This window comes from Sorex fumeus, unplaced genomic scaffold (assembly GCF_029834395.1).
Source record: "Sorex fumeus unplaced genomic scaffold, SorFum_2.1 ptg000047l, whole genome shotgun sequence".
In the NCBI taxonomy this organism is placed as follows: domain Eukaryota; kingdom Metazoa; phylum Chordata; class Mammalia; order Eulipotyphla; family Soricidae; genus Sorex; species Sorex fumeus.
In genome coordinates this window covers 33,226,584-33,246,426 of record NW_026606104.1, presented here as the reverse complement: position 1 = coordinate 33,246,426, position 19,843 = coordinate 33,226,584, and the positions used below count along the sequence as shown (strand labels likewise).

At 50.7% G+C, this 19,843-nt stretch overlaps 1 protein-coding gene across 3 annotated transcripts in view; it reads right to left on the bottom strand.

The window, feature by feature from the left end:
• Positions 1–19,843, bottom strand: part of KAZN (kazrin, periplakin interacting protein) — a 1,209,760-nt gene that overhangs the window by 14,681 nt on the left and 1,175,236 nt on the right. For all 3 annotated transcript variants that reach the window (XM_056122674.1, XM_056122676.1, XM_056122680.1), the window contains 2 exons: positions 6,810–7,015; positions 6,473–6,591 (listed from right to left, as the gene is read on the bottom strand). In XM_056122674.1, the coding sequence (XP_055978649.1) occupies positions 6,473–6,591; positions 6,810–7,015 (325 nt within the window). The remainder of the gene's footprint in view (positions 1–6,472; positions 6,592–6,809; positions 7,016–19,843) is intronic.

The window sequence follows — 19,843 nt, the reverse complement described above, 5'->3', positions numbered from 1 at the left end:
CCATTCACAGAGACCAAAGGTGGAAGGGTGGCGGGGGGGGGGGGGGGGGAGAGTCATGGTGGAACGGCCTCGGGATTCCGTTTTCATGTTGTATTTGTATTTCATGCTCTATTTCATGTTGCACTCCTCAGCAGTGCTCCCAACAGGGCTGGTGGGTCAATGCTGGGACCCTCTGCAGTCACACCTCGTGGTGCTCCAGGGCTGCCTGGGCCACTCCAGGCAGGTGGGGGCAGGCTCTGTGGTTCTGGGGAATAAGCCCCATCTGAATTCCTGAGCTGTCTCCTGCCCCCTGGAGTCCCAGTGCTATAGGCTGCAGAGCTGTGGGGCTGGGTGGAGGTGTGGGTTGCAGAGATGACGGATGTTCTAACATGACAGGGTGCACTCAGTTTTGGGTCTAGGATTCACTCTCTCCTTATATTTTATTGCAATACATTTTGTAAAAATCAGGGAAGTTGGCCGTGGTAAATCTCCAGGTAAATATTTTTCTTGGTTGCTCATCTCCTTAGGGAAACTTGTAAAAAAGGATAGTAACCACGCAGCATCGGATGGACATGAACGACAATGTCTGAGAACAAGACCACGAGGCAGGAGGAAAAGGCACCTAATACAAGACCGACCCAAGAACTTGCCAACTTGCATGTTGCAACCCCCCTAGGGCAATAGTAACAAGATCAAATAGACAAGCACTTCTGATGGGAATTGGGCAGCTGATAAAAAATAAGAGAGAAAGAGAGAGAGAGAGAGAGACAAAGAAGAAAAGTGCCTGCCATAGAGGCAGGCTGGGGAAGAGGGGTGGGGGTGGGGGGTAGCAGGAGGGATACGGGGGATATGGTGGTGGGAAACTTACACTGGTGGAGGGATGGGTGTTGGAACATTTGTATGACTGAAACTGGACCATGGATGCTTTTTTATTTTTTTAAAATTTATTATTATTTTTTTATTGAATCACCGTAAACTAGTTACAAAACTTTCATGCTTGAGTTTCAATCATACAATGATAGAACACCCATCCTTCCACCAGTGCACATTTTCCAATCACCAATGTCCCCAGTATCCCTCCCTCCCCGCCCCCATCCAACCACTCCCCTGACCTCTATGGCAGACAATTTATCTCTTACTCTTTCTCTACTTATGGGCATTAGACCATGGAATCTTTGTAACTGTATCTGACAGTGATTCAATAAAAAAAAAATTCACTAAAATAAAATAATTGTAGCACTGTCCTGTTGTTCATCAATTTGCTCAAGCGAGCCCAGTAACGTCTCCATTGTGAGACTTGTTGTTACTGTGTTTGAGATATCGAATACGTCATGGGGAGCTTGCCAGGCTTTGCCGTGGGGGCGAGATACTCTCGGTAGCTTGCCTGTCTCTCTGAGAGGGGCGGAGGAATAAAACTCTGGTCATCCAGGTTGGCCTTGTGCAAGGCAAAGGCCCTATCCACTGTGCTATCGCTCCAGCCCATTAATTAATAAATTATTAAATAAATAATTTAAAAAATTATTTTTATTAAAGGTAAAGGTAAAGGCCCTCCCGTTGTTCATCGATTTGCTCGAGTGGGCCCAGTAGCGTCTCCATTGGAGACTTTGTTGTTACTGTGTCTGGCATATCGAATACTCTCGGTAGCTTGCCTGTCTCTCTGAGAGGGGCGGAGGAATCAAACTCGGGTCGGCCATGTTGGCTGCGTGCAAGGCAAATGCCCTACCGCTGTGCTATCGCTCTAGCCCTCGGCCTTATTATTAAAATAAAGGTAAAGGTAAAGGTAAAGGCCCTCCCGTTGATCGTCGATTTGCTTGAGCGGGCCCAGTAACGTCTAAATATTTAAAATAAAAACATTTATTATTAAAATAAAATAATATAAATAAAAATAATAAATAAATAAATAAAATAAAAATAAATAAAATAATATAAATTAAAAAAACTTTTTTTGAGAGTAGGACATATTAAATCATAAATATGTCCTACTCTCAAAAAAAAAGAAAGTTGGTCAAAGGCGGAACAAGGAACCAAGAGCAGATTGAAGCTCTTGGTTCTTTCAGGGAAACTGGCTTTGACTTGTCTTGGCTAAAGTTGACCTCACCACACCAGCACCCACCTCCAAGCACCCATCACTCAGGATACTGAGAAGGGATGGGTCCGCAGCAGAGCTGAGTCAGCTGGTGAAAGGGTGAGGGTTCCCCTGCGTCCCCTCTCTGGCCAGCACCTGGGACACTGGCTTCTGCTCCGGGCTGGTCTGCCAGCCCGCCCAGCTTTCTCAGCCGGTTTAACTCCTTCCAGAACCCTCTGACAGTTGCTCCCAGGTCTCCAGGGAACCTGCCTGGGGCCAGAGTCCCTGTATTGTCACATGGCTATACGCTGCCCTTCAGTCTGGTCTGGATTTTTTTTTCTTTTTTTTGCTTTTTGGGTTACACCCAGCAATGCACAGGGATTTCTCCTGGCTCTGCACTCAGGAATTACCCCTGGGGGCGGTGCTCAGGGGACCAAATGGGATGCTGGGAATCAAACCAGGGTCGGCCACATGCAAGGAAAATGCCCTACCCGCTGTGCTATCGCTCCAGCCCCCTGCTCTGAATTTTCTAAGTGTACCCCCAACCCCAACCTCCTTCAAGCCCCCAGTTTGGAGCTAAGACTTTGTGTTCAAATGGCCAGAAACCAGAGAAGAATCCTGGGGCTGGGCTGGGAAGCATTCAGGCCAGTCCACTGGGAAGCTGTCCAGGACCTAGTTAGAGCCTTCCTTCTTCAGGCCGGAAGTCCTGGGCAGTCCCTCTAAGGCTGGCGTTAGCCTTGTCAGGTCAGAGGGACTCTGTCCAGCCCCTGCCTCCATTTCTCTGCTCTAGGCAGGAACTCGGCCCTTGACTATCTGAATCCAATGCCCCTGGGGCCCATGGCCTGGGGACCAGGGAGCAGAACCACGGTCTCTTCTGCCTGTAGGGTTTGCTCAGCAGAGGTGGAAGGGAGGGGCTCCTCCCGGGGCTCCTCAAGAGAGACTCACTTATGGCCTGCAGTGTCCTGCTGCCAGCTGATAATCCGTGTGTGCCTGCCCTCTTTTCATTAACAGCGTCCCCTGGGGTCCCAGCTTTCCCGGCTGTTGGCTGGAGCTATTGCACGCGTCCAAAGTGAATGAAACCGAACTTTTAAAACTTGGACATTCTCGAACACTGGTCACTGCCCCTTTCTCCTAACTGCGGCAAGATAAGATCCTGGAATTGTTGGAGAACAGGGGTTAGGCCTCCTCTGGATCCCAGTGGAACAGAAAGTCTGAGATTCTTTCAGCTCTGCAACTGAGCCCCGCTGTGCCCCAGGGTCCCATCTGTAAGATGGGGTGAAACTAAAGAGACTGAGAAGGACTAACCCTAGCACCAGGTCTGGCCTGTGGGTAGTAGGCAATCTGCTGTTTGTAAGCAGATATGGGATCATGGAGAAAGCATGGGCAGGCACTGTGGCGTGAGCACTGTCACATGAGCACTGTCGCGTGAGCACTGGCATGTGACTTTGTGTTCGTTATTTCTCTGAGCCTCGCTTCCTTCTTCACAAAAATGGGGCCTGAGCAAGTCCTTCCTGCACCAATGTTGGGAAAGATAAATATTATGGTGTTTGTAAGCCGACCTGTGACAGGGTGGGCAAGGCTGGTGGGCTTGTGGTGAGTGTTTTCACATCATGGGGTCTCGGGCTCAGAGAGGCCTCAACTCTTCCCCAGATCACACAGGACTGTCCTTCAAGATGATCTTCCTGCTATTCTTACCCTGGCGTTCACGACCCCCTAAAAGTTCTGTGGGTGGGTTCTGAGACTCCCACAACATAACGTGGTGATGTTTTATATATTTCTTCTGGGGAAAGTGCCAAAAATTTTTATTAGGTCCACACGGCCTCCCCAAGCTGAGGAACCACCGTCCTCACTGCACCCTTTTCACCTTGTGGCCCCTGAGAAGGAAGGTGTCATAGGTGAGAGTCAGGCCGGTCTGTCTCCACAGGAAACAGCCCGTCTCTGCCCTGGGAAGCCTGTGTCCAGGACACAGTCCTGCCCGCCGTCCTCGCCACTCTCCCAGCTCCTCCCCTTCGGCTGCTCGCTGGCATCCAGCCCTCCCCAGCATCCTGGAATTCTCAGCCATATTTGGGGGACACGGGGCAGAGCCCCTGGATTTGTGATGGGCAGAGCAGCAGCGGGAGCAGGGGAGGACCAGGGGTTCTCTCTCGGGGGGCAGGATGGTGGCCATGGTAGGGGTGGGGCACTGGCTAGTGGGAGGTATCCTGGGACCTGAGGAGCAGCAGCTCTGTGGAGGGCAAGCTCTGGTTCTGCAGCTTCTCTCCTCTCTGAGCACCCCACTTCCCCGCGCTCACCCTGCCTCGGTGGCCAGGGGCCTGGCTTGATGACAGACCCTCGTCCTCTGGCTCTGTTCACTTTGCACCACTCCCTGTGCTCTGCAGTGGGTGCTAGGAAGCCACACCAAAGGTCCCTGTCCTGCACACACACGGCGTTGGTTTCCCTGACTTCGAACTGGCCTGATTTCCTCCCCCACCCCCTAGCTCCCTTCCTCCCTCCCTCCCTCCCTTCCTTCCTTCCTTCCTTCCTTCCTTCCTTCCTTCCTTCCTTCCTTCCTTCCTCCCTTCCTTCTTTCTTTCCTTCTTTCTTTTCTTTTTCTCCTTCCTTCCTTCTTCTTTTCTTTCTCTTTCCTCCCTCCCTCCCTCCCTCCCTCCCTCCCTCCCTTCCTTCCTTCCTCCTTTCTCCTTCCTTCCTTCCTTCCTTCCTTCCTTCCTTCCCTCCTTTTTTTTTTAAATCTACGAAGCTGCTTTTGCAAATAACAGCACACACCACCAGGTTTGATTAATTAACTGCACAAAAAATGATGGGGAAACCAGTGAAGGAGATAATTACGCAAAACAAAGTGTCAGCTTGGCCACCTTAACTCTCTTCCCCTCCAAACTCTGAGGATCAGCAGTGTGTGCGCATGCACATGTGTGATCATGCATGCGTGCACAGGTGTGCATGCTTGTATGCGCACACGTGAGCGTGCATTGTGCATGCGTGTGTGCATATATGTGTATATGTATGTGTGTGTGTGTGAGTGCTTGTGTGCATGTGAGGCCGTGCATGCGTGTCAGGAGTCCTCCCCTGCTCCCTGTAGCTGCTTGTTGAGTGACTCTCGACCCCTAGCATGTCTGCTCACAAAGCTGGGAAGCGGCAGGAGATAGGGCTGGTGGGGAATTGGGGGTGGTCTGCGCAGCGGGGGCAGGACCAGGAGGAGCACATACCAGTTGGGAGACACTCCAACCATTCCCATTGTGCTGGCAGAAAGTCGCCCCTCTGGAGCCCGTGCCCCGTGGGTGAGAGGGCACCACCCCCTGCTGTCCTGGAGGGCAGAGCAGACAGGCTGCTCAGTTCCCAGATGCACTTGGGCTGGTCCTTGGAGGAGGCCGATGTCTGTGTGTGTGTCTTGGAAACGGCTAAGGTCTGTGTGTATGTCTTGGAGGTGGTTGGGGTCTGTGTGTATGTGTGTGTGTGTGTTTATGTCTGTGTGTATGTCTGTGTGTGTGTGTGTCATGAAGGTGGCTGGGTGTGTGCGTGTGTATGTATGTGTGTGTCTTGGAGGTGGCTGGGGTCTGTGTATGTGTGTCTATGTGTGTCTCGGAGGTGGCTGAGGTATGTGCATGTGTGTGTGTGTTTGCATGTGTGTATGTATGTATGTGTATGTGTGTGTGTTAGAGGTGGCTGAGGTATGTGTGTGTGTGTATGTGTTTGCATGTGTGCATATGTATGTATGTGTGTATGCCTTGGAGGTGGTTGAGGAGTCTGTGTGTGTGTGTGTGTGTGTGTGTCTTGGAAATGGCTGAGGTCTGTGTGTGTATGTCTTGGACGTGGTTGGGGTCTGTGTGTATGTGTTTGTGTGCGTGTGTGTATGTCTGTGTGTATATATGTGTGTGCTTGTGTATGTCTTGAAGGTGTCTGGGGTGTATGCGTGTGTGTGTGTGTATATGTGTGTATATGTGTGTGTGCCTTGAAAGTAGCTGGGGTCTGTGTGTGTGTCTATGTGTGTCTCAGAGGTGGGTGAGGTGTGTGCATGCAGACGTGTGTGTATGTGTGTTTGCATGTGTGTATGTATGTGTGTGTATGCGTGTATGTGTGTGTGTCTTGGAGGTGGCTGAGGTATGTGAGTGCAAGAATATGTGTGTATTTGTGTGTGTGTATGTATGTGTGTGTATGTATGTATAGGTGTCTTGGAGGTGGTTGAGGAGTGTGCGTGTGTGTGTGTGTGTGTGTGTGTGTGTGTGTGTAAAGCTCCTCTGACTCCTTAGGGCACTTGGGGTTCCCCTTGTCCTGGGATCACCTTTTGGCAGGCCGGGGGCTGGCCAGAGTGGGACCATGTGTCCCAGGGGCCCCTGCTGGGGGTGTCTCGGTTTCCTTCTTGTCACCCCCTGGCAACCTGGCCCGGCCTCTGCTCTGAGACTCCATGGGTTCTGCCCAGCGCGGCCAACTCACCTCCTGCCGGCCTCGGCGTCGCGGTAGTCCTCGATGGCCAGCCGCAGCTTGCGCCGGTGCAGGGAGCTGCACACGCCCAGACCCAGCTCCAGGTCCTCGTCACTGAGACTCAGCAGCACCTGCCGGGAGGGTGGGGCTGGCTGAGTGAGTGCGGGAAGGGGGGCCTAGGAAGAGCCCAGGGGTGCGAGGGTAGGGTGGGGGCTGCTCCCAGAGATGGGTGGGGTGGATCCCACCTCCAGCAGATCCAGGAAGGTCGGCCCCATTGTAGCGATCACAGGTCTGGTGGGATCCTGGAGACGGGCAGGTAGTTTCCCACGGGTGCCTGCAGGGGCCCTACCTTCCCGCTCTTCACGTTCTCCGCACAGGCCTTGACGTACATGGGCATGGCCATCACCACCTCGAGCCAGGCCTGCACCGTGCCGGCCTTCCAGTGGGACATGGGCGTGGTCCTGACCAGCTCCACGTGCTGCAGTCGGTCCATCTGCTCCTCGCCCTCCGACAGGCTGAGGCTCTGGCGCGTGGGGCTGCTCTGGCTGTCCGAGTCTGCAACACACAAGCCCCCAAGGGGAGCTGAGTGGGTGAGGGGCAGGAGGCAGCAGGAAGGGGTACAGGCAGCAACCCCCCCACTTCACTCGCCCTTGAGTCTATGTTCCTGGGGTGCAAGAGGGCCGGAGGTTTTCTCCTCAGGCATTTCTTCTTTTCAAGAACCCAAAAGGGGAGAGAGAGAGAGTAAGAGGGAATATGTCCTGCCACAGAGGCAGGGGGTGGGAAGGGGTGGGGGTGGTGGGAGGGACACTGGGAACATTGGTGGTGGAGAATGGGCACTGGTGGAAGGATGGGTACTTGAACATTGATTGAAGTGTAGTCACAAAAATTTGTAAGTCTGTAACTGTATCTCACGGTGATTCATTCAAATAAAAAATATGTATATTTATAATAAAAATTTTTTAAAATAACCCAAATGGCTTTTGTTTTATTTGAACAGATTAAAAAAATAATCACCTCTGAAACCCCGGCAGTCACATACATACCCCAAAGTTAACTGCCTCCCTCCTATGAAGAGGCGTATGAGGGAGGCCCAGGTACGCCACCCAGTTAAAAGTGTAACTCCAGCTGTGTCACCCTGTTAATAATTTTGGACACCCTGGAGTGGGTGTCCCAGTGTGGTCACGTGACATTTCAAACTTTGCAAAACTGATGAATCAGCAGTAGCACACCAGGTTGGGTGGATGCAGCGTAGACGACAACAAATCTCTATGAACAAAATATAAACACAGAAGGCTTAACCTATAACAACATCTTAGTAATCTCTTAGAACATGAAGGCTCAATGGTTCCATGGTGAGATACAACAATCGTCACTTTCTTCTAAAAAAACATACTTTGATCATCCTTTCAGCAAATTATTTATAACACATAATATAAAATGATCATCGATTTGCTCGAGCAGGCCCAGTAACGTCTCCATTGGAGACTTTGTTGTTACTGTGTCTGGCATATCGAATACATCACGGGTAGCTTGCCAGGCTCTGCCTGGCAGGCGAGGGCCTGCTCTGGGGGGCAGGCCTAAAGGGGTGGTTGGGAAAATTTGAAATCATGGTGGTGTAAAGGAGCAATGCTGGTGGGATTGGTGTTGGAATATTGAATGTCTGTAACTAAACGGATAACTTAATAAAGTTATAAAATAATAAAAGTCTTCACAAATAAAACTGGGAAGAAAAACAATCGCCTCTGTTTCCTCCAAAGAAAAAGATTGCCAAAAATTCGTCTGGAAGAAAAATGCAAATGACACAGAAAGAGAAGGTGAACCACTTCCCACACCACCAGGCAGCAGCTGCGGGTATCCAGTGACTGTTTTCTGGGACACACCAATGCTCAGGGAGCCAAACACACACCTGTACACTGACACCACGGGCCGCCCTCCCGCTCTCGCTCTCCTCCTGCCCACAGGGAGGATGGACAAGTCTGTCCCTATCAAGGCCTCTGGGTAGATGCAGTGGATGGGCTAGAGGTGTCCCTTCATACAGTGGCACACCACGCCACCCAGGCATCATGGGACAATGGGTGAGGATCCTCTCAAGGGAGTCCCAGCCTCTCGGGCTTACATATTGTGCCCATTTCTGAGCAGCGATCCAGGATAAACGCTACCCACCCGCCTCACCCATGCTCTGCTTCAGTCCTTGGCAATATGCCAGGGTCAGGCTGCTCAGATGCTAAAGCAGTGTGTGAGGAAATCCCAAAGACAAAGAAGGTCATAGGACACCCCAAAGCTGCCACCCAGTTATAAAGCTATGCCAGCCTTTCTGTTCCAATAACACCGATACAAATACTGAAAGCCCTAAACAAACATGATGACCTCTTAGTTCTCGTACTGCAAACCATAAAATGCACCAAAGGGGAGGGGAGAGAGAGAGAGAGAGAGAGAGAGAGAGAGAGAGTAAGAAGGAAAGTGCCTCCCATAGAGGAAGTCTGGGGGTGGGGGCTGGGGTGACGTGGGAGGGAAACAGGGGACATTGGTGGTGGGAAATGTACACTGGTGGAGGGGTGCTGGACCATAGTATGACTAAACCCAATTATGAACATCTCTGTAATGGTCTATCTCATGGATATTCAATTTAAAAAATTTTTAAAAAGTAATGTGGAGATGATGCCTGCTTCAGTCAGCTTAATCAGTGGCTGAATTAATAGCAGTACTTCTGCATTAAAAAGAAACAAAAACAAAAATCAAGGCCGTGGAAAACAATTTCACGAATCCAATGAGCCTCTGCTCTACTCCTATTGCATTGGACAAATGGTCAGAGCAACAGGATGGTTGATCTACCATGTTGGGTCATGTGGTCAGGCCCAGGGTAAGGAATGCACACGGAGGTTCCCAGGGACTGAATTTGGAAGAATAAGGCCACTTCCCTACCCTGTGTCCTATCCTTGTGCTGCAGTGAAGCTGTATAATAAACACGGGAACATTGGGGAGGAAAACAATTGGAAAAAATGAAAAACCAGGAAGGAGCTTAAGTGGATATTGATAGGCATCTAGATGGAGGAATGATGTACTTGTCTTTGTGTATTGGGATATAAGTGATTAAGCAAAGCATCTGCCCCAGAAGAATATTTTTGGCAAGGAAAAATGCTCACAGTCTAGTGGCCAGTGAAAAAGAATAACATGAGGTATAAGGCAGTCCCAATGGAATTGTGCTCTACAAATAACATATACGACAAGACATAAAACAGAGCTATGGTCATGCATGTACATGCATATTTCATATTTAGTAGTAGATGAATGATTGTTGAAAGTCTATCTCTGAAAAGGAAAGGTGTGTGTGTGTGTGTGTGTGTGTGTGTGAGAGAGAGAGAGAGAGAGAGAGAGAGAGAGAGAGAGAGAGAGAGAGAGAGAGAGAGTTGCATGTATATAGGCGTTTCCGAGGGGGTGCATGCTTTTCTGTTTTTGCAGTTCTCTGCGATTGTTTTTGAAATGGAAAGAGCAGCAAGGCCACAATGCTGACTTCTTTACGTCACAAAGCTCCTTCCTCCCACTGCTTTTCTTTCTGCTTGAACGCTGCAGACCCTGCCAGTTGGGACCATCCTCATCCCTCAGACCAGCTTGGCCAAAGCCTCCACACAAGCTCTGACAGCACAGCCCGGAGCCCTTCTGTGCCCACGGACACCAAGCAAGGAAGAGCAGCCTTGCCCCCTGCCCAGGGCCCAGCAGAGCTCCAGGCAGTGCCTACCTGTGAGAACAACCTTTTTCTGTGTCTGTAACTGGGTTCTATCTTGGTACACGTCTCTGGGAAGTTGACAGGGCATGGTTACCCCAGATGCCAGTTATTCCAGATTCCAAGACCCAGCCCACACATAGTCAATTTGCACAAGTCTACGAGAGGAGACTGGGAAAACAAGCTGACCTTGACTTAGAGCAAATTCTCTGTTATGCTCAGCCTCAGTTTCCCCGTCTGTATATCTTCCTTGGTCACTGTGCGTATCAGTCATATTGAAAACTCTGAAGAAGCCACAGTGGGTTCTTGGTCAAGAAAAGCTCTAACTGGGTAATAAGGTCCCTCCCCTCTGGCTGGGGTGCTTGGGGGCAAACTTGGGAATGTGCAGTTGCCCCCAACCCATTGCCTTCCTGGGATAAAATGTAGCTTGAGTTTAACTCTGGTGCTGAGGGAGGAAAGCCAGACCTTCCTGCTGAACCCACCAGAAGTGCATGGTTCCCCCCAGACTCCCTCCAGCTTGATCCTGGATGGAGGGGAGGGGCTATGTGTCAGGTTTTGGATCCTGATGTCTCCCCAAGATAGAAGGGGTCTGGAATGAAGGGAGCAAAGAAAAGACAAGAAGCAAGGGAGAGAGAGGAGTGACGAGGAAAGACAGATAAGTGGAACAAGAAAAACTGTAAGTAAGCTTCTGTGAGTGTGTGAGTGTACAGGATGGTGTGTGTACACATGAGTGTGTGTTGAGGGTATAGTACAATGTGTGTACATGTGACTGTGTATGTGTAGGACAGTGTGTGTACATATGAGTGTGGGTATAGGATAGTGTGTTTACATGTGAGTGTGCATGTGAGTATACAGGACAGTATGTTTATATGCAAGTATGTGAGTGTATAGACTGTGTGTATGTATGTGTGTGTGTTTAAGATAGTGTATGTGTATGTGTGAGTGCGTGAGTATAGAGAGACAGCGTGTGAACATGAATATGTGAGTGCATGTGTGTCAGTGTGCAGTGTGTGTATTTGAGTGTGTGTGCATGTGTGAGTATATGTACTTGAGTGTGAGTGCCAATGGGTGTGGCAATTTGTGTTTTGGAATTGTCTTAGAGCTAATAGGCCTCAGGCTTGTGAAAGGAACTGGTTCCTTATTTCAAAATTTTTATGGCATCCAGGCTGGTGGAAAGCCCAGAGGCCACACTGGATTCATCTGAGCAAACCACAAACTCAGTTTCTGAGAAAAGAGTGATATCCCCCTCACCTCCATCACTCCAACCATGGGACTGAGCTCCAGGCAGTGTGATAAAGAACAGAGGATGGGGGCAGTTTAGGTGACCATGAACCATTAATTAAAAGCAGTTTCCAAAATACCACCATTCTGGGGCCAGATTGTTTGCCTAGGACTCCAGCAACCCTGGCTTGCAGTCACTGTCTTCTGCGAGAGTTGGACCAACGCAGGTGACAGCCAGTGCAGGGCGGGACTTCCACAGAGCCCAGCGACACCCTGGGTCCTTCCAGCACCAGGAGGAGCCGGTGACTTTGGAGAGTGAGAGCAAGAACAAGTGAGCAAGTGAGTGAGCGAGCAGGAGAGAGAGAGATAGAGAGAGGGAGGGAGGGAGGAAGAAAGAGTGAGAGAGGGAGAAGGAGAGAGACAAAGACACAAAGAGAGTTTGTGTGTGTGAGAGAGAGGGAAAAGAGTGAGACAGCGTGAGAGAGAGAGAGGGAGAAATTCAGAGACATACACACTGAGTGTGTGTGTGAAAGAGAGAGAGTAAAGGGGAGTAGAGAGAGAGAGGAAGAGAGAGAGTAAGAGAGGGAGAGGGAGAGAGACACACACAGAGTGTGTGTGGGTGGGGATATAGGGAGAGAGGGAGAAAGGGAAAGAGGGAGAGAGGGAGAGAAAGGGAGGGGGGCCCTGTGTTCTCCCCCCCCCCATCACACACACCAGAGTCCCCAAGTCTCCCTGACCAGGCCCTCAGAGTCAAACCATGGCCCACAGGCCCAATTCTTTTCTACACGTTCCCTTGTTCTGTGTGTGTGTGAGGGGGGGGGGGCACACCCTGAGGTTCCTGGGTCAGGGCTCACGAAGTACCAGAGACTGTGCATGCAAGGTACGTATTCTACCTCTCCACATCCCTGGCCTCTGCTTACTAAATAAAGCCATTTCTTTCCATTTTTGTTCTGATGGTTTTGGGACCACATGTGGCAGTGCTTCGGGGTTACTCCTGGCAGTGCCCTATGGAGGGTCAGGGACCAAACCCAGGTCACTGTGTGCAAGGCAATTCCCTTACCCACTCTATCTCCTTGGCCCATTAAACCAAGTTTTATTGGCACACAGCCACACTCACTGAAACTGCTTTCCTGGTCGTTTTTCTTTTTCCTGGGGAATAGGACTTCAAAGTTTTCCTGATTAAAAGTATTTTGGTAGTCGCTCTTACAACTTTTCTCTGACATGAGCCTATACTTCCCCTTCGTTCATCAAAGAGTTTTGCTGGGTCTGCAGCATTAGGCTGACAGGCAATCCATCTCAGCACCTTGAAGACTTCGGTCCATTGTCTGCATTTCCATTTCTGCTAAAGAGACACGAGCTGCCCGTGTTAATTGTTCTGATATTACTTTTAGGCTTGTCTCATTGTCTATGGCATTTTGTGATGTGGGTAATCATGTGTTGGTGATGAGCTTGTGGATTTCTTTTCAGATCCCCTGGTTTTGTTCTCTCTCTCTCTCTCTCTCTCTCTCTCTCTCTCTCTCTCTCTGTGTGTGTGTTTGGGATTGAACTCAGCCCCTCACATAGACAAGGCTCAATACCGTACTACATCCCCTACCACTGTCACCACTGTCCTCCTGTTGTTCATCGATTTGCTCGAGCGGGCCCAGTAACGTCTCCATTGGAGACTTTGTTGTTACTGTGTTTGGCATATTGAATACATGACGGGTAGCTTGCTGGGCTTTCCTGGAGGGGCGGAGGAATCGAACTCGGGTCGGCCATGTTGGCTGTGTGCAAGGCAAATGCCCTACTGCTGTGCTATCGCTCCAGCCCACATCCCCTACCAATACATATACATATATATATATATATATATATATATATATATATTTTAAATAACAATTATTGTGTTTTGCTTTTTGGGTCACACCCGGCAATGCACAGGGTTACTCCTGGCTTTGCACTCAAGAATTACTCTTGGTGGTGCTTGGGGACACTGGGAATTGAACCCAGGTTGGCCACATGCAAGACAAATGCCCTACCCGCTGTACTATCATTCCAGTCCCCCAACAGATATTTTTTTGAAAAATTTTCTGACTGATATCAATTTTGCTTCCTGTCTGTGGGTTTTGGAGCACTGTCAGCAACTATTTATTTAAAGTCGTACGTCTTCCTCACTCTGTTCTGCTCACTCTCCGTCAGACTCAGGCTCTGTCAGAGTTGGCCTCTGAAATCCTCTCTCTTCTTTTTCTTTTATAATTTTGTTCGACAAAACTTTCTATGATGATGCAAATGTTCTCTGGTCTGTACCATCCAACACAACAGCTGCTAGTCACATGTGACCATGAGAACTTAATGGGGCTCTGCAACTTAGAAGCTGAGGTTTCAATTTTATTGAATTTTAATTGATTCAAATATGTTTATATGATCACGGTGGCCAGTGGCCAGTGCCATGGGCCAGAAAGCCTTAATTCTTCTATGTAGCTTTTCACCAATTGATGGCTTGGTGTTGCATTCCAGGCAATTTCCTTAGGTTCAATTCCAGTCTTTTAAGTTTCCCTTTTAGCTATTTACTCTGGGGACCATACCAGCACCTGACCCATGCAAGGCTCATGCTCTGCCACGCAGACACATCCCCTGCCCACTCTATTTTTTTTTAATTTCTAAAAATTCTGTTTGGTTCTTTTAAACATTCCCCTAGTCTTTTCAGATAGCATCTGGCTCTTTTCTGTTGCTTTGATTCATCTCCAATTTCTTTAAGTATTGCCCACATTTCCTGATATCGGTATTGATATATATCCTGATATTTGGGATTGACAAGTTCCCTGATGGTTGTCAGTGATAGTTCCCCAATCTGAGAAGACTTTGGAGGGTCTTGGTTTCCTGTTTGTTTTGCAGATTCGACAGTGCCCTGACAGCTGATCTTACGGAATCTTGCGGGTCAACATGGCAGACACTTTCCTCCTAACAGAATTCCTATTGCTTTGCCGGAGTGCAGAAGAGATGGGGGTTCTGACTATCTAGGACCAGGGACAACTTCCCCCAGCCCCAGAAGGGTGCTTGGTGAACAGAGAATCTCAGGTTCTGCACCTTCACTTCTGTGTTCCCAAAGTTCACTCCCCTGTCAACAGCCCTACTCTTAGCGTGGCATCCCCCTCAGATGGGGACAGATGTTCTGAACAGGGCGCAGGCCCCTTTCACGCCACCCCTTTGCATCTGCTTATCCCTCACCATGTCTTTTCTGGTAAGAACTTACTGTTGTTTGGGGTTTTGAGCAGAAGAGTCCTAGAGATAGGTTTTCCTTTGGGGGAGGCTAATAATGCATTGGAAAGTATTTTTTTTAAAATCTCAGATTGAGAGATTTCTGATTCTATTTCAGATGTCAGTGAAGGAGCCCCTTCAAGCACTGCCTTCTTCTACTTTTCCCTGGCTGATTGTGCCCTTTGCTACCTGGTTCTTGGTGGTGTTCAATGCCACGTATGATGCTATAAGCTGGCACTGCCACATTTTACTGCAGAAATATCATAGGTTTCTTTGGTGGGGTTGGGAGCACACCTGGCAATGCTCAAGGCTTACTTCTGGCTCTGTGCTCAGGGACCATTCCTAGCGGTGTTCAGAGAATCATATGGGGTATCAGGGATTGGACCAGGGTTGGTTTCAAGCAAGGCTAGCACCTCTGTACTATCTCTCAGGTCCCTCATCACAGATGTATGCCAATTCAATGGGATATTCACCATGATGTGAAGCTTTTGAAAATAGTGCCAGGGTCACTTTAGAACAGCATGTGGTGATGGCACGGTGAAATACAGTTTGTGAAAGGGTTGGGTGAAGCCGTCTCTACCTCCTTTTTCCCAGACCAGCCCTGGCTTGCTCTGTTCAGTTTGTACCCAGTCAAGATAACAACATGGTCCACTTGGAGAGTCCCATAAAGATTGAGGTCTCGCTTGGCCTCCCCTCAGGGAGTTTGAACCCCTTTGAACCCCTTTCAAAGATGGGAAATGGAAGTCCAGAGAGAGCTGGTCGAGGAGCTGGACCCCACCCCAGACATCCTGCCTCCCAGGATGGAAGAGTCTGTACCAGCTGCTTTTCTCTCCGATGCTCATGCCATGCATAGAACACGGACAAGGAGTAGGGCAACTGGCTGGAGACTGGCCAGTGGGTGGACCGGGGACCCACACTGAACCAGGCAGGGACAGGGAGGATGAAGCAAGTAGCCTGGTCTGAATCAGAGTGAGAGACACAGAGACAGAGAGAGATGAATCAAAGAGCCAAGACATGAACCTCCCGGGAGCCCAGGCCTGCAGTACAGAGCTGACATGGACACACACGTGCTTCATAAACTTGGGGCTCCTGGTGTCTGTCTGTGCCAAGATTCTTAGCCCCCAACCCTGCATATATCACCTTGCTCTCAGTGATGCTCCTGCCTCATGTCCACTTGGCTGCTGGGGTTGGATTAGGATGGCAGGGGTCGGGGTGCAGAAAGTAGGAGGGTGCAGAGAGTGGGTGCTGGGGGTGGAGGGCTGTTGGGCTGGGATGCAGCTGTGGAATGATGCCCAGAGCTGATGGGAGGACGCCCTGGCACACCACTCAGTGGGCAGAAGCTTGGAGAAGCTTTGGCTCTGCAATTCTTTCCATCACTGCATTCTTTTTTAAAAAAATATTATTGGTTTTTGGGCCGCACTTGGCAGTGCTCAGGGATTACTCCTGGCTCAGCATTCTGGAATGACTCCTGGAAGGCACCCAAGACCATATGGAATGCTGGGGATGGAACCCGGGTCCACCACATGCGATGTGCCCTACCCACTGTATTATCACTCCAGCCCACCGTCACTGCATTCTTGTATGGACCTGGGATAATTCCTGTGAACTGCCAGCCTCGGTGCACCCCACATCTTATCCTTTTTCTGGCCATGCATGCTGATGGCTCCTGGGAGAGGCCTGAGAGGTCGAGAACAGCAACCTGGTGAATTTGCATCTACAAAGCTGTTGGGGGCACAGCCAGGACAGGGCTGTGGTGTGAGAGCCCCACTCTGCTTGGGCTTCTGGGCCCCAGTTTCAGTCCCCCTTCCTTTCAGTGACCTTCACCCCTTCCCCCCAGGGACTAGAGAGCCCTCTCCCCCTACGCCCTCCCCGCCACCCCCCCCCCCCCCCCGCCCGGTTCTTTCCAGCTTAACCCTGCCTGCTTCCCTGTGCCAGGCCCTGTGGGCTGTGACTGGAGCCCCCTGTTGGCCCTGCGGGTCGGGGACTGCTCCGGGGTCTGCCCCACCCCCTATCCTCCTTTGCAAGAGGTTTCTCAGCTGCCTTCCGCAGAGGTCCTGGGCACGTGTGGGGTCCTTCAGCGCTGGGACCAGCTGAGACGTCTATGAGCAGGATTTATTTCATTCCCTGGACATGAAGGGGGCTGGCCTCATGGGTCCTTTCTTACAACTAAGAGGCCCCACCAGGCAATATCCATGCCAGAAAACCCAAGCCAGTTTTGCCTTGCCCTATCCACTGTACTCCCTACCGCTCCAGGTCCCAAGTTTTCCTTTTTTTTTTTTTTTTTTTTTTTAGTATTTGTTGAAGCACCCATAGGTGGGCTCAGTAACATCTCCATTTCGAGACTTGTTACTGTGCTTGGCATATCGAATACATCACGGGGAGCTTGCCAGGCTTTGCTGTGTGGGCAAGATACCCTCGGTAGCTTGCCAGGCTCTCAGAGAGGGGCAGAGGAATCGAACCCGGCTTAGCTGGGCTGGCTGCGCACAAGGCAAACGCCCTACCGCTGTGCGGAGCGATAGCACAGCATGTAGGGCATTTGCCTTACATGTGGTCAACCCAGCCTACCTGGGTTTGATTTCTCCGTTCCGCTCAGAGAGCCCGGTAAACTACTGAGAGTATCTCGCTCACGTGGCAAAGCCTGGCAAGCTACCCGTGACGTATTCGATATGCCAAACACAGTAACAACAAGTCTCGCAATGGAGACATTACTGGGCCCAGTCGAGCAAATTGATGAACAATGGGAGGACAGTTTGACAGTGTTTTTTAGTATGTGTGTGGGGTGGGAAGTTTGGGCCACACCCAACAGTGCTCAGGGGTTACTCCTGGCTCTGTGCTCAGGGAATGCTCCCTGTTGTGCTGGGGGTGGGGTTGGATGACTGTGTGGTGCCCAGGAGAGGACACTGGTTTCTCCCATATGCAAAGCATGTGCTCATCCCTTTGAACATCTCCCTGGCTGGGGTTTGGCTTTTCCGAAAAGGCAGCCTTGAAGCACCCATAGGTGGGTGAAGGACTCACGACATGGTTTGCTCACTGTTGGTCGACATCCTTCACCAGTTCACCAGAGCTGCACACCAGCCGGCATTCAAGGACAATTGGGTCCATTTTTTTCCCCTAAATGACCTTTAGGTAAAGTATTGACCTCCTTGCCTCCCTCCACACAGATTTCTGGAAACCAGAGAAATGGGTTGCATTCTAGGCTCCAAACTTGCAGTTTCCCTGGTAGCTATAGTGTAAGTGATGGTATATCGGCCCCAATTCCTTCTTCATAGGGACTGCCCAGGAGAGCTCAGGGATATATGTGTGTGGGGGGGGGGGGGGGGAGGGAGGGAACCTGGGTGATACTTGGTTCAGGAGTACAGGCCTGACTGTTTGGAGCTTGGGCCTGGCTGTGCTGGGGACCACCAGGGCTATACCTGGCAGAGCTGGGGGCAAACATGAGGTGCCAGGAATTGAACTCAGACTCTGGTACATGCATGCAAGGCATGTGTTCCACCCTTTGATGGCTCTCCCTGACCCTGGCCCCAAATTCTCCTCACACCCCTCACAATTTCATCAAGGTAACGTGGCCTACAGGACATTCTATGTCACTGCTTTATACTTACAGTGCTACCCTCTCCACCACCGCCCCCCCCCCCCCCCCCCCCGCCCTCGCCGTCACTGCAGTCAGCCAAGCCCTAGCACCGTCCCAAGTGAACCCTGGTTCTTATCCCTGTCCTGTCCCTCACTGCTTCCTTGGGTTACTCGTGCCACTCTCTGAGCCTGCCTCCTGTCTGTCAGACTGAGACGATAGCACGTGATGTGATAAGGACTTCACAAGGTTGGCTGACGTCATCTCTGCAGTCAAAAACAAAACAAAACAAAAAAAACCCACCTCACTGCCAGCAGGGCCCACTCCTATGTCCCAGGGAAGGTGCTGAGACCACACGGAGCTGCTGGGTGGGCAGGTGGGGACAGATGTTCTGACAGGGGGCAGGACCCTATCACGCTAGCCCTTTGGTCCTGCAGCAAAGGACTTGACTTCTGTCCTCCCCTGGGACCTGGGCAAAGCCCACTCCCCCTCCCCTGACCCTTGGCACGGACATTCCTTAGTCCATCTGCGAGGCTCACTGGTTTCTCCCTGATTTGGGTTTCTTTAAAGAGCCAAGGGGTGCTCGGTGAGAGAGAGATGTCCGCACCCTGCCTGCTCTTGCCTTAGCTCACCCCCTTCTGAAGCCCCACACGTGCCGCAGGGCATTCCCACGGCCAAAAGATGTCAGCAATGGGATACGCTTGGAGGTCTCCCAAGAACTAGTGGTTAGCTTGGAACATGAACTATCTGGACAAGAGGGGCGCCAAGAAGTCATGGGTCCTGATGTTTCCCAGATTGGGTTCCCAAAAAACAGCGAAAGGCGTGGGTCTGTGGGAGAAAAATGGGCTTTTTTCAAAAAAAAATTATATTTTATTTAAAAAAAATTTTATTGAAAAATGGACTTTTCTTCTCTGCAGAGCCTGCCCAGGCCTCTAGATGGCGCACTGGGTCATCCCTAAGGGTGGCAGAAGCCGAGCATTGCTTCCAAAAGTTACTGACCCAGATTCCTCCACCCCCACCTGACAAAATCAGGGGAAGGGGAGTCTGTGGCCCCTTGGGACTCTGGCGTGGGCGTCAGGATCCCTGGGACCCAGATCCAGCACAGCCAGAGCTGCCTGGCTTGGCCCAGAGCACGGCCAGGGTAGGGCGAGAGGCCCCTGAGCTTTCTCAGCTCAGACACTCTTACCTCCTCTCTGGGGCTGGCTCTGCTGGCTTGGGCGCTTGGCTGACTTACCTGGGTCTCGGTCTTTGCACCTGTACAAGGGGCCTGCTTGCTTGCCTCAAGGACACAGTGGGAGCCTGAAGAAGATCTTTGTCCCGACCACCATCATCATGGCCAACATTCATTGCTGCCCCGGTCAAGCTGGTACGTGCCTGAACTCGCTTCACCCCAGCAACTGCCCTCTGCTGTGATTTCTTTGTTGTCCCGAGTGAACAGGCAGGGAAACCGAGGCACAGATAGATTTTAAGTAATTGACCTACAGTTCCCAGGTAGCGAGTGACATGACTGTAATTTGGACCTGGGGGAAGGCTCAGGATCTATGCCCTGAACACTGGCCCCTCTGCTGGGGCAGGGGCCAGGCTCAAAATGGTGATGGCTGTGCCCTGGCACAAGTGTTGCTAAGTAACTCAGCTT